The sequence below is a fragment of the Colius striatus genome, chromosome 10 (genome assembly GCF_028858725.1).
Source record: "Colius striatus isolate bColStr4 chromosome 10, bColStr4.1.hap1, whole genome shotgun sequence".
NCBI lineage: Eukaryota > Metazoa > Chordata > Aves > Coliiformes > Coliidae > Colius > Colius striatus.
The window spans coordinates 12,132,980-12,146,879 of record NC_084768.1 but is presented as its reverse complement, the minus strand read 5'-3'; the positions used below and the strand labels follow the sequence as shown (position 1 = coordinate 12,146,879).

General features: G+C 39.4%; 1 protein-coding gene across 3 annotated transcripts; it reads right to left on the bottom strand.

The window, feature by feature from the left end:
• Positions 1-2,758: 2,758 nt before the first annotated feature.
• On the bottom strand, positions 2,759-13,896 carry HENMT1 (HEN methyltransferase 1). 3 transcript variants are annotated; one of them, XM_062003783.1, is made up of 7 exons: positions 12,900-13,896; positions 9,457-9,585; positions 7,805-7,917; positions 6,585-6,719; positions 6,005-6,187; positions 4,835-5,012; positions 2,759-3,753 (listed from the first exon to the last, which is right to left on the bottom strand). In XM_062003783.1, the coding sequence occupies exons 2-7, from the start codon at positions 9,568-9,570 to the stop codon at positions 3,358-3,360; spliced, it is 1,119 nt and encodes a 372-aa protein (XP_061859767.1). In that variant the 5' UTR covers positions 9,571-9,585; positions 12,900-13,896; the 3' UTR covers positions 2,759-3,357. The 3 variants fall into 3 exon arrangements, with proteins under 3 accessions (XP_061859767.1, XP_061859766.1, XP_061859768.1); XM_062003782.1 differs by lacking the exon at positions 12,900-13,896 and adding an exon at positions 10,801-10,990; XM_062003784.1 differs by lacking the exons at positions 6,585-6,719; positions 12,900-13,896 and adding an exon at positions 10,801-10,990.
• Between the last annotated feature and the right edge of the window lie 4 nt (positions 13,897-13,900).

The window sequence follows — 13,900 nt, the reverse complement described above, 5'->3', positions numbered from 1 at the left end:
ATGAAAACAAGTCTATGATCTACTGTTTCCTCAGTACCCTCATTTGAGTTTGTGCTAGTGTCAGTGCATTTTATTTTGTATATAAGCCTAGTGGACTGCTTGCATATAGGACTGCATTAAAATGAGCTTCTTTTGTGAATGAGGAAAAAAGAGCAAAGTATTTTTGCATCAGAAAAAGAGTCCCAACCGAGTTACACATAACCCACTTGTAACAGGGTGATCCAAACCTCATTTATCAATGCAATGATAACAGGAATGGAATGGAGCCCAATACCATGGAAACCCATGGGAGACGTGACTGAAATGTAAGTTTATTAGCCATGAAATCTACTTGTTTGAGAAATGTCTGGGGAAAGCAGCAGTTAACTCCTCCAGCTCTCAAAATTAGGCAGGTGGGTTTTATTTCTTAAAATAAGTCAGGAGATGTGTTTAGAATTTATGTATACCACCTTCTCACTTGTTATTAATTTAAAACACTGATCAGAAACACTCTCTCTAGTCCGACCATAACAAATCCTCACAAACTTGTTCACTAGCTATCAAGTTATTTATATTCACAACACTGCACTGTTTTGGGGTGGGGTTTTTTTTGTTTTGTGGTGGGTTTGTTTGCATTTTTGTTGTTGTTTGGTTTAATCTAGTTATTTGGATTTTAGAGTTTTAAACAACCTAAGGTTATCTGTTTTGAGATGTGTGCGCCATCTCCTGGCCAGTGATATTGCCACATGCAGTGTAAAATATTTCATCATCACAAACTTCCCTCCAGGATCCTGATTTGAGACACTATAATTGACCTTAGTCAGTCTCAAAATGCAAACTGAAGTGGGACACAACAAATGCTGTTTATTCACAACTATGCATAGTAGTTTAATCAAAAGACCAACCCGACAATGAAGAGCTATGCACAATGAATCCCGTGAAAGGCTTTAACTGCTCCTGAAAAGACAAGTTACTTCAGTACTTCAAAAAAATCTTAATTAAAATACATTTAAGCCACTGGAAACTTGGAAACAATGTAGCTTGTTTTAGTAAAAGCTAGCAGTCTCAATTAAAATGTATGGTCTCTAAATAGACTTCTATATATCATATGTAAAGGTTTCTTCAGTTTCAGTATACTTTCATATACTAACGAACACTGAACACGTAGGACCAAACATCTGTAGTTTGACTTTATATCTCCCCCAAGAAAGGCATCAGCAAGAATGTAAGAATTGATAGTGTTCCCTAGCTATCATTAAAACCTAACTCTATTAATAAGAAGGGGGAGAGGATCCATAAATACCTTAAAAAATGGATTACGTTTCAGGGCCCCTCACATCACTCCACCAAATATTCACAGAAACGATTTTCCAAATGTAGCTGTAGAGCCTTAAGGGTGTAATGTTTTGAGGAAAAAGAAGCACATATTCATATACAGCCTCATCTGTTCACAAGACATGCCTGTAATTAGATGTTACCTGAATACAATTTCAAGGCATATATCATTCCAAATCTGACAGATCCTCCTCCTCCCTTCTCATTGTAAAGAGATCATGATGTAATCTAAAGATACGTTTTAAGTAGAAATCACACAGGAATAAGATCAGTTGTGCAAAAATCTTCCAAATGTAGGAAAACATACAGTGAACTGCAGAGATATTTTCTTATAACCAATTAATGCCACCTTCAAACAGCTAAAGTTATTAGTTGGTGTCCAAAGAACATTTACCAATTGTGAATGTTACATGTATTTCAACATTCCAAAAATGGCAAGTTCCTATCACAATGTCAAAAAAGTGAAACTGTTGTAAAGAGCGGATTAAAGATGAATTTTAAATAAATGAATTCTTTACATCCATTCTAAATAGTGTAAAAATAATTTTTAACAATCCTTACCTTTTGGTGCAGGACCAAAATCCCCCACAAAAGACAAAGCTTGTAAGTGTTTTTTAATCACTCAGTATGCCAGAGCACTGCAGACCATTCTTCTTTCCCTGAAACTCAACGTGTTACTGGTTTTGAACCATTTCTCAATTCAGACAGTAACAGCTGTTCTTCTCAAATGTGATCTTTCACCTCAATCATTTCAAATTAAATACTAAAATGCTGACAGCAGAATGCAGTCAGCTTCTTTACGAAACAGTCATCCCTCACACAGAACTTTTAGTTTTCAAAAAGTTGTGAAACTTTCATGTTTCACAAACATGAATTGAGTTCTGACAATATCAGCTCATTCAAAGCTGCCAAAGACAGTGAGAAACATACACAGTCCTTGTGGTTAATCACCTCTTCACTCATAATACTCAGTTGAGATATTAAAGTTAGTAATTTAAGAAATTATGTTACACAAAGAAACTTAAAATGAACTGCAGTGTTCTTGCTTCATTAATCCTTTATGAACAGGGCAATCTTGTGCATCCTTGAAAATTCCTGTCTTTGTGAGCCTATCCTCTAACACTTGCTTACTGTGTATTTACACTTGTAATTCAGCTCTGTGTAAGAAAAAGTCATCGTGGCCAAGTGAATAAGTTCAACTGTCTCTGACACTTTTGATTTTCATTTCTGCCTAATGTATTGTCAAGACATATTTTGGAAAACACAGAAAAATCTTCAGAAGCACCCTGAGGCCAGGAGAGCATTCACAATCACAGGGTGGAGTTAAAATAAAATTCACAGGGGGGCCTTAAACTTTTTTTTTTTTCAAAAACAGAATAGTCAAAGATACCAGTTTCAATTTAGATTCAGAGTTAGAAGATGGAAGTTCTTTCCCAAGCAGTAGTCATCAAGAAACTGGATAAAACAACAGGGCTAAATCTACCTTTATTTTTTCCTCACCTTACATCCAACATCATGGCAGTCTTTCCCAGTATTGCATTTACTGAGTTATAAATGTTTGTGGCATATTCCAGTTTATTTGGAACAGTATTTAGTTTTTATAAAAGCTGAATATGTACTTATCTTGAAAAAGGCACCTAAAAATGTTACTCTATTAGGAAAAAACTTGCCCATAACCTATGTCTGACTTATTCAATGCAACATAGTTCTGTGTTGCCATCAACTATCTTTGGAGCTAACAGAAGATTACCAAAAAGCATCTAGTCGTGAGACAGTATGGTAACAGAAAGCAAGTAAATACTTAAAATATTTCTTCATAGGAATCAATTATTTCATTTTAGCCCGATACTCTGGTTCAAAACTGTTTGAGTTACTATGGTCTTTGTCAGAAGCACTCACCTGCTCAGTGAGAGAGGTAATAATGGCTAAATGCTGGAAGGTTTAGAGAATTTTTCTGGTTCTAGTTCATACCATTTGACATCTACTAAAAAAATGTCATTACTTCAACTGAATCTTGTATCAGAAATCTGTGATCTAATTCTATTAATGTTCAATATTAAAGACCACAGCAGAACCATCACTGCTTAGTGTGACCTTGCCAGCAATAAGCTTGCATAACTTCTCAAAGGTACCACAAAGGCGATTCACTTTGGGAAAAGAAAAGATGGTTGCAAGAGGGATGTAAGCCACATTTCCATTGACAAATGATTCCAAGCTTTTTTCCACAACCAGTTTTCGAAGGTCTTCTGAAAAACGGTTCATTGAAGGATGGAATTTGGATTTTCTCTCAGTAGGATCATCATTACACTCCTTATGTTCTGACATTAAGCAGTCCAGCAGATTTTGCTTAATGATTTGTATAGTGAAAATAACTTCACTGACCACTGCATTCTGCAGGTACCTCTCATCTTTAAGACTCGGGTACACTGCTTTGAACACCTTTACAACATAAAAGAAAACATAAAATGTTTGTTATTATCATAGGCTCAGATTTTAACATCTGCTTGTCAAAAAAGCTTCTAAAATGTGGACCTAATTTTTTATTCAATCCCATTTTGCTTATTAATCATCTTCAGATAACAAAAACTAGATAATATGACTTAAGTATTACAAGTACAATGGCAACTGGGTAAGTTAACAGAATTTAAAACCATCAAGTTTATATCTCCAAGCTATACTTGTACACCAGGCAAGGTGAAGCCCTGCAATTCTCCAATTATTTTTAATAATTCTCTTATTTTCCATCATGAGGCTCCAGTGACAGTTCCATAGCTATGTAGATTCTAAACTGCTTCTGAACTGTCATTTGGAAATGAGGACTGCAACTGTGTCTGACTTTTTCAGAGTAAAACATTAAGTATGCTCTCAAAGATGCAGAGAATGCTAAAACATAAACCAGGATGTATCATCAAAATCTAGGAACTTGTAGTGTGTTCTGCACTGAGCTATGCTCCAAGACAATCAAGGAAGGCAAGCAATCTCATTCCCACCAGTTTACTAGCAACCACACCAACACACTACCACTGACGCTCCACAGTCTATGATTATTTCTCCTTACTTCCTGATTACATCTTGAAATGTTGACTTATACCCATGAATTAGCTATATAATAAAAATTAATGTAACAGTCCAGTTTTTATAGGACACATGAGATATAACACTCTTGTTTAAATTCAAAGGATACTGATGAAAGCAAAGTGAGATGTCAAGTCAGTGAGACCTATTTCCTAGTTTGTTGAGCATTAAAGAGCGATTCTCAATTCCATTAAGAGTAGCAGATGACAGGTGAAATTTCAATGGTATAGAATGTTTTTATAGCTTTGCAAAGACAAAAGATATTTCCATAAATTCACTTTATATTTCACTTCAGGTCACAAGTCACTTGAAGATACACATGTATCTTTAAATAAAGAAGTGAAATATTCAAATACATTTACTGAAATAATTTAAGGACTCCTAAGAGTCTTTTGATCAGGTGGTGTGTGTCAATCAGAGCTAAGATTGGATAGCAAATACTCACTGTTTTGTAAACTGCTTCCAAGGGTTTCTCCAACTGAGCAGATTCACTGGTTTCAGAATATTTTCTAACAAACACAGCTATTTGAGTGCAGAACCCAACTTTCTCCATTCCTGTTGGTGGGAGCCCTACACCAGTAAATTCCACTGAGTAATTGTAACGTGCAGCAGTCTCCAGTGCCCTAAGAAAGAGGAGTTATTCCAATCACACTATATCCTCATCTTTTAACGAGATGCAGACATATTCTCTAACAGAAGCAAGACTCAGAGCCAATGAATGCTTGAGCATAATTGCTCTAATAATACATATCTGAAGTTAAGAACTGTCAAAATTTGTTGAATCGGAGCTTTAATCGTATACCTACGACAGTCTGAATCACTTAATATTGGTCATTTCAGCAACTAAACATTACTGTTATTACAAAAATACCTGCAGTGTATGCATGTTCACAGTTGCTTACTCATTGTCTTAAATGCACTGAAAAGGAGCTAAAACCTAGACATTTTAGAGATCAAAATTATTTGAGAATAGACCACAAAAAACATACACATCTCAAAACCACAACAGACCAATTAATAGGAAAAGGTGATGTTTATTGTAAATGTATAAAAAGTAAATTCTACCTAATCAAGGTTACAACAATGTACACAACATCCAATCGAAAACCTGTCATGTAGCACTGTACATAAGCCAATGTGAAAAACAGTGATAGAGCAAGGAAGTAAAATGGCACTCATACTTGGTTCATTCTGCACTAAAAAGTAGTAAAATAAATCAATAGTTCCCATATTTTAAAGAATATTGCAATATTTATATTTCACAACATAAAGTCATAAAGTTTGTATCCCCAAAAATACCATTCCTTCAGTGACATCGACATTTTTACCTCACGTATGTCCAGAAGAATCTAAATTAACTTATAGAAAGTAGAAGCTCTAAGTATTTTTTGCAGACCAGTTACAGTAAAAGCAAGCCAACTGAACAACCATCATAAAATGCAAAATCCATAGAGCACACTTAACTATTCATAATAGCAAAGAAATCTTTCACTAGATTAACCATGTGAAACTCCACTGATACCAGACCACATACACAAATAGCTCTTGAAAGTTTTTTCTTTCTCATATTACTGAACACTCAAAGTTATCTGCATACAATGTTCAGTAAACTTACCAGCTTTGAAATTGCACTTGATTCCATTCAAATTTGTGGTCCGGGTGCCTGAATAATGTCACTCCCTTAAGCAAAGGGTTAAAATCAGAGTTTGGAGTACTGATCACAACTATGCTTGGAGACATGAAACCAAACACTACTTCAGGAAACTTATTCAGTTCTGATTCTTCCAGGTGTTCAATTCTGTAAAGGATAAGCTTATGACATGTTAAAAACACTCTGCTGCATTTTAATCTGCTTAACCATCAGTCAAAAACCTCCAAACCCAGATCTGTACCTGGTAATTTTAAGCTTAGCTCTGCAATATTAGCATTGGCACTGTGGCTGAGTAGGAGCTTAGAGGTATGAGAGACAATTTCCTCTTGCATTTTGTACATTCTCAGCACTATCTTTTTTCCCCACTATAAGCTAGCACCTCTTGAATTTGTTGATATGGTTAATTTAAGCACAAGTTAGAAGATGATACATTCTGCTATTCTTCTACTTGAGAGGTTTGATCCAGTCTGTTTAGAATATGGACAAAATTACAAATGGAACCATAACAAACTTAAAAAATGTAGGATGTTGGCCTAATACTCACAGTTCGATACACGTTACCAAATCAAAACCAAGCATGCAAGGATCTTTACAGGCAACTGAACCGTGATGCAAGGTAATAGTTAAGGACCTTTGAGCTGGCTGCAAATAATCAACAGGAAGAGGAGACAACTTATACCTACAAAAGTATTAAAACCACAGTGTCACAGAAAGGACCTTAGGACAAGGTAAGCAGTGCACTTAACTGTACTGGCTAGCACCCTATATAAATACCTCATGAGTCTTCAAAAAGGTTAAATACTCTATAGGGATGAAAAAGAGAAGCATTTCTAACACAAACACTTTCCGTGACTACCTACAATAGGACAGAAGATGTGAAGCAGTTAATCCAGTTGTCCTTCACGTTTACAAAATTTCCACCATATTCTCAAGCCACTTGGGAAACTGCTTTTAACTTCTGATAGTAGCTCAACTCTAGATACACAGTCTGGCTTAGACATGTTTGACGGGGCTTTAGGGGAAGTTATTGGGCAAGCATATCAGCCTATTTTTCCTGCAAATAAAATAGACTGAGAGCTAAGATGTACATGCAAATTTCATTCTGAGATACTGCATCAGACAAAACACACAATAAACATTAAATATAATAAAAGCCTACTTCATTCTTGAGAAAGTGCAAGTGATTATGTCAGCATTTAGATGCTGCATATTAATTGAAATCATATTAATGATTGAAACTTTTGATGTTCCTCATCAGTCTGACCCATGCTTCAAAAACCATATAAATTTCACATTTTATAGTCTTCTAAGCCACATACACAAAGAAGTCTGAGCTAACCTTCCCACTTAAAAAAAATTAACAGGAACCAAGTCCCCGCTGTGGCGACTAAGAAAGTTACATGCACATTTCAACAAGATCAGATTTGCGTGCCACACACAGCAGCATCATGTATGAGCACAAGCAGATACCACTAATACAAGGTATTAGCACCTTTACAGTGTGTTTCCCTGGTGTACAGACCTTTGAGGCCATTCCACCACATGGACGTTTGTTATGTGACGTGATGTTATGGGCATTTGCAGACCAGTAGTCCCCAGACACAGAGGCAATCTAACTAATTAGCACCAATGGACAGCTCTTCATTTGCCAAGCTGGTATTTCTGCATTTACCCTCATTTTGAAATTGTTTACAAGAAACGATGTAACTTGTCACTTGGTCAAGCCAAATAGAGACCTTAAATTAACACAATGCAAGAGCTTACATTTTTTCTTTCATTACACTTGCACAGCTGTCTAGCCCAGCTAACACTTCAATGCAACTGCAGTATTTCAGCATCCAGAGAAGAGTGCAGTCAGCACATCCTAAATCTGCCACCTGTAAATTAGAAATCAAACAATGTGTAAATGCTACATATATCTAAGCAATTTCAGAGACTTTCATGAAAGAAAAAAATGTTATATTTATGTCCAAAGGACTTTTCTTTAATGATAAAATATAACCTTTCACAATCATAATTAAAATTTACAGTTGAAAGCAGGACAGACATGGATTTGAAAACCCTTTTTGACAACATATAGGAAGATCCTACAAGATGTTTTAAACAGACTAGCCTTTGTTTTTACAGCTATATACAGCTAAGTACAGGTAGAACACTGATTCTGGATAATTTCACATGAAGATACATTCCCTCAAGTAATGGTAAGATGTGATTTTAAGTATTAAAACTGTAGCAAATTTCACATTCACCACTGTTTTACACTGGACTACTCTTCATTCAAAACACTGAAAACAGGCTCACCAGCATCCAAGCCTGGTCTAATGTTTAAGTGGGGAAGGCTGGGAGTATTCAGAACACTAAGTCAATTACGTAACAGTTATTCTTTCCTGTATGCTTAAGTAGTTGTTCAGTATACAAACCAGACCCCACTACTCCTTCCTATGCTAAGTCAAGATTGAAGCACCCTGCTCAGTTCTCAGTGTGAAAATTCTGCATTGTTTCTATTCAATTTACCTCTATCCCATGGGAAAACAGAGAGTTTGTACACAGCCCCAGCGCCATTTTACATCATAAATCAGAACACTAACATGTTTAAATGCAGATGCAACACTCCTGAATATGTTCTATTTAAAGCAGTTTACTGTGCTGAGACCTCATGAACTGGATTAGATTTTTATTATCTACTAGAAGTACCTGAGAGCACTGCAAGTGCATTTCTCATCAATTTCTTGCATGCTGCCTGAAACATTAAAGTCACCTTCAGAGTTAAACAACACAGGCAAAGGTATTTCTCATCTTTTTGCATTTTAGGAGGAGGTGCTGGGAGGGGACAGTGGGGGAGAAGAGATATTAGAAAAGAGCAGACTACTTTACATCACTTAAATTTAGTTTTTCAAAGTGAGCACCGAAACAAGAGGACTGGTGTATTGGGGGAGCAGGGGCAACAAGACCTTAAGGAAGTGGAGGACAATTAGCCTCACATAATCCCACACTCTTAATGTCACTTCTCATCTGAGAACATCCATGTGAAAGATGAGGCAAACCTAATGCTGTATGCAGAACTAACAGTTCTAGAAAGTATAACCAAGCTATGATGATGCAGCCTGAATCAAAATTCTCTGCATTAAATCATGAAATTTAAGCCAAAATGCCACCTACTCTCCAAAATAGGCTACAGTATTTTTCTGGTTTAGATGTCCCCCTCCTTTTATCAATTAACATGAACTATATGCACCCCTGAAAACCAAAGCATGATCATCAAGCGTCTGCTAAGGTAATTCAGTTTTAATAACAGCTTCTCCACTCCTGTTGTTTGGTAATGAGCTCAGCAGGTTAGCTACACATTTTCTGTCTTCCTGAGATGCCTACATTTTCATTTCACAAATTTATAACCTATAAAGACAAAACATACCAACCTTCTTAGGTTTGTATTTCTCCACTAAATCTTTAACGAACTGGTAGCGTTGCTTGTACAGAGGAGGAGTAAATTTAATGACACCTGCAAACTGTTCTTGAAAGTTCTTATCCATAGTTTTTTTATAATGCTAAAATAAAAAAAAAGTTCAGAAAACAAAATTTAAGATATTTATAACATAGCAAATTGCAGAGATTGCTGTTTTCAGTGGTGTTCAATTCATAATTGAACAGCGGTAGACCTGATCCTAGTTCTATTTGGAGAATGACAAAAACATAGGAATTAGCAACTAGCTGCTCCCTACACATATAATGATGTAAATAACCTTTTAATAAACATCTATGAATAATGTACAATCATAAAAAGGCGAGTTTCATCATTTGTTACTCTCAGTCCAGTACATCTACATAGTACAGTACACCCGCAACACATTTAACCCCCTTCAGCTTTTCTGGCTAGAATGTAAAAACAACTTCTCAATCAGGTGTCTGATTTCTTGTCTCACCATCATTTGCCTTATTTTACAATCCAGATGTTTTTATATCTACATTTGTGTACGTATGGCTCAAGAAAATCTCTATACTATAAAAACCAGCAGAAAATAAACTGAATAACTGACATACTGTGCAAGACGAAGTGTTTTTCTAGGCCTTAGTCTAAACCTTATTATTAGTGGCTGCTTTTTAAGTCAACTAACATGATTCAATATGGCATTAGTCATAACTATTAGCACATTCCCAACTCTCCTGCTTTTTATTAAAAACTGTATTTTAGCACACATAAGCATTTAACAAGAAATATCCCCACTAAACCTTAAAACAAGGCCCTAATGAATGATGCACAAATTCCACTGGAATTGGGTAAGTGAAGAAACGTGGTCCTGTGTGCATTTGGCTTTCCTGAGTGATCTTCCCGGGGCTCACTATGAGCACAACCAAAGCAGCTGGGCCAAGGCTGCTGGCAACTTGACCACCCCACAAGGTCTTTTATACACAAGTGTAAGTATGTATTTATATGTATGTACAAAATCAGGAAATAGGCTCAATACTTGGAAGCCCAGCCATCCACCTTCTCAGGAGCCAAGTGAATCTTTTGGACTCCCCCACCACAAAAGTTTTGGCTTTAAGAGACCTTTAAGCTCACGGACTGCAGCCTTTGTCCCAGCCCTAACAACCACTAGACCACTTCCCTCAGCACAACATCCACCCCTCTCTGAAACCCCTCCAAGAGCAGTGACTCCAGCACCTCCCTGAGCAGCCCTTTCCAATGCCTGACAACTCTTTCAAAACAGAAAATCCTCCTCATATCCAGCCTGAACCTCCCCTGCTAGCCCCGAGGCACGCACCTCCAGATCCCCACACGCTCCTGGCCCGCGGGATGGGCCCCAGCCCGTGGCTGCCTCAGCCCTCACGTCCCGAGCGAGGGCCGCCTCAGCCCCGTCGCGCTGGCCCAGCCCAGCCCTGCCCCGGCCCGCTACCGGCACCAGCTCTCTCCCACCAGAGCACGGCGGCACCGCACTGGCCGCTCCCGGCAACGGGACGACCGTTTCCTCACGCCACCCCCCTGCCCTTTCCGTCGGTACCCTCCGCCCTTCTCCCGCCATTTTCTCTCGCTCCCGCTGACCACCCGCCTCGCGCGTGCAACCGCCGCCCCTGGCGCCGCGCTGCGGCAGCGGCGGGAAGGGAAGGAAAGGGAAGGGAAGGGGTGTGCGTGCCGCTCGCCGCCAGCCCGAGCTCCCGCAGCCTCGACGCCCCGACAGGAAATATTGTTACATCCTTTCGGGGAGGGGCATGTCCTGTACGCCTCTAACGCATGGCGAGAGAACATCCAAGCGTCCGCCTGGTGTATTTACCTGTGCCAGCCTCCCTCTGTGTAATTGAAAAGCGACTGGTAATTTTTATACCAAAATCCCGCTACTCCTCACACTATTGCATTTAGGGGTTCTGCACGACTCGGTACTGCTCCTGCACTTGCATACGTGTTTGCTATTCCCTAGGAAAGAAAACTATTGCACTGGTTGAACCGTACACTTCAATAGGTCTCACAGCTTGAGCAAGGCAGAGACTACAAAAACAAAACCCGTTTTCTACAGGATTTCATGAAGTATCTTCCACACAGGGGCAAGACTTGTATCTCAAAGCAGATGCACAGTACAAGTAGAAAGGAAAATGTGGCTCCAAATTTCCTGTTACTTTTTTTTCTGCTCGCAAGAATGGAAAGTGTTTTGCTTGATGGATAGGGTGGGTCTGCTGTGTAAAAAGGCTGGCAGAGCTAGTATGCCAGGGACATGGAGGAAGGATTATAGTAGCAGTAAGGGGAAAGAAGAATTGTTAATTAAATGAGACCATAATTCGATGCTTTTTGGTTGAGTTTGCAGAAAATACTAGAAATGTGTATGTTGATAGCTGCCTGTGATAGTTTAAACTTGAGCCTTGGCTGACATTTGAAGTTTTTCAGGATGTGGCCTAGACTGAGCATATGTAGCTAACAGCAGGTTAGCTCTATGCATTATTCAATAGGATTCAAAAAGGATTTGTAGGTTGCAGCTGTATCAAAGGTTTCAGCGTCAACACCAAAGAAGGTCTGCATAAGTACAAAAATGTTATACAGAGGAAAAACCACTGAGGTTTGGAACATACTGACTGAAAACTCCAAGAGGAAAAGTTAAATGCAAGAAAACACAGTTTGGGTAATAAAAATTATAGCAGCAATACAGGCTGTCTTGAAGGGATTATGTACAACAAATGAAGTGCTCAAATGGCACCCTAAACAACAACCACCACCACAACCCACTCAGCCCCAAAGAAAAGTTACTGGTGTAGCTGTCTCCAGAACAAGATTACTTCACTGCTACGAAGACATGTTCTTAGAGTTATTTTTGTGATTATTTCTTTACTTTCATAGGATTTTGTTGAATGGGTATTTACCACGTCAAGATGGTACAGTCAGGTGATAAGTAATGAAAGTGTTGTCAGCATCTTTGGAAATAATCCAGATGGGAAGAAGAGGCCAAAGGGAGCCTGGTGAAGTGATTCCCAGAAAAGGGGAGTGAAGAGCCAAGATAGCAGAACAGGCAGTTTAGAGAAACTGTTAACTGTCAGGGCCCTGATAAGAATGCTTTTCTGTTACAGTATAAGCTCTAAGGTACATTAAAGGGCCAGAGCAACGAAGACAAATCACCATTTATCAGGTTTTCATTGTGTAACGAAGAGTAAAGTATTTCAATGTTACTTCCACCAGTATTTGTCTCATTTTAAAATTAAAATCTAAGCTAGTTTTTAGTAGCCCATAGGCAGAGATGCTATTTCCATGTATGCTCCTATATTAACTTCTGCCTGTACCCATTTCCTGACACGTTCAGCAATGTGGAGCCCTTCTGTCTGTCTAAAACTGAATTGATTTTGTCCCACTGTGCCCAGTTTGCACTAACTTTGGTGGACTTACAGTTGGGTTTTTTTTGTTCAGTCACATTATGTTTAGACTCTCTTAGCAGTTCCTCCAAGTCGTGTATTCAGTCTCCCTTTTCTACTTCAGGTTAAACCATGACACCGAAGTACATAACTAGGGTTGAGGGGTTTTTTTGCTTCTGCAAACAAAAGCATGCAATTCAAACTCCGTTGGAAACTTTTGAATAATAAGTTCAATGTAACCTGAAAATTCAAGTCCATTTATCAGATGTATTTCAGGCAACACTGGAGGATTTTCTTGTTTCTGTTTCTTGTTAAATGTGCACAGTTCCTTCCTTAAATCCAGCAGTTAGCTTTCAAACACATTAGCCTAACTCTGACTGTCCCAGTCTGTATGCAGTACTACTGATTTCAGGAGGTGCTCAGCTTGAATCGGGTAGCAGTTCTTGTTTTCTCAGTGCATGGCAAGATTCTCAGAAGCTGCTCTGCTCTGCCAGGTCTCCGCCAAAGGAGCAGATCTCAGAACCAGCAGTAGTTACAAGTGATGTATCCTGGCCGTCCAGCCATCAATACACACGTCTTCCTCCGAGGTGCCCACACACGAAAACTCCGTGGTTACTTCTCGGCGTCTCTGCTGAGGCGGATGCAGAGCAGGCTGACGCTTCCCAGTCTGCTGTGCCCTGGCCTCATTGCCCACGGCAGAGGGAACCAACAACACCCGCGGACCCATTTCAGAGCCTGCTGAGTGGCTGGCTTGGCATCTCACGTTACAGGGACTGTCGCCCGCAGCCTCGCAGGGCCTCCTCGCCTTCCCCGGGCGGGAGATCCCCGCGGCCGGGCCGTGAGGCGCCGCCCGGCTCGAGGCAGCGCCGCGGCTGAGAAGCCGGGATACAGAACGAGCCATTCCCCAGGCACGCAGAAGCCAAAGGAGAGAGCTGGCGGTGAGATGGCTCCGTGAGGCGGCACGTGAAGAGCAGAAGGACCCAGACGACAGGCAGCCGGCGGCGGGAAACGGCCCCCGCGCGCCGCGTCTGCACC

Excerpts from the sequence above, each read along its gene's own strand:
- HENMT1 (XM_062003783.1), bottom strand. The coding sequence starts at position 9,570 with ATGGATAAGAACTTTCAAGAACAGTTTGCAGGTGTCATTAAATTTACT. Across the intron at positions 6,188-6,584 it reads TTGGTAACGTGTATCGAACT|AATTGAACACCTGGAAGAAT; the intron begins GTGAGTATTAGG and ends TATCCTTTACAG. Across the intron at positions 5,013-6,004 it reads CAAGTGCAATTTCAAAGCTG|GGCACTGGAGACTGCTGCAC; the intron begins GTAAGTTTACTG and ends CCTCTTTCTTAG.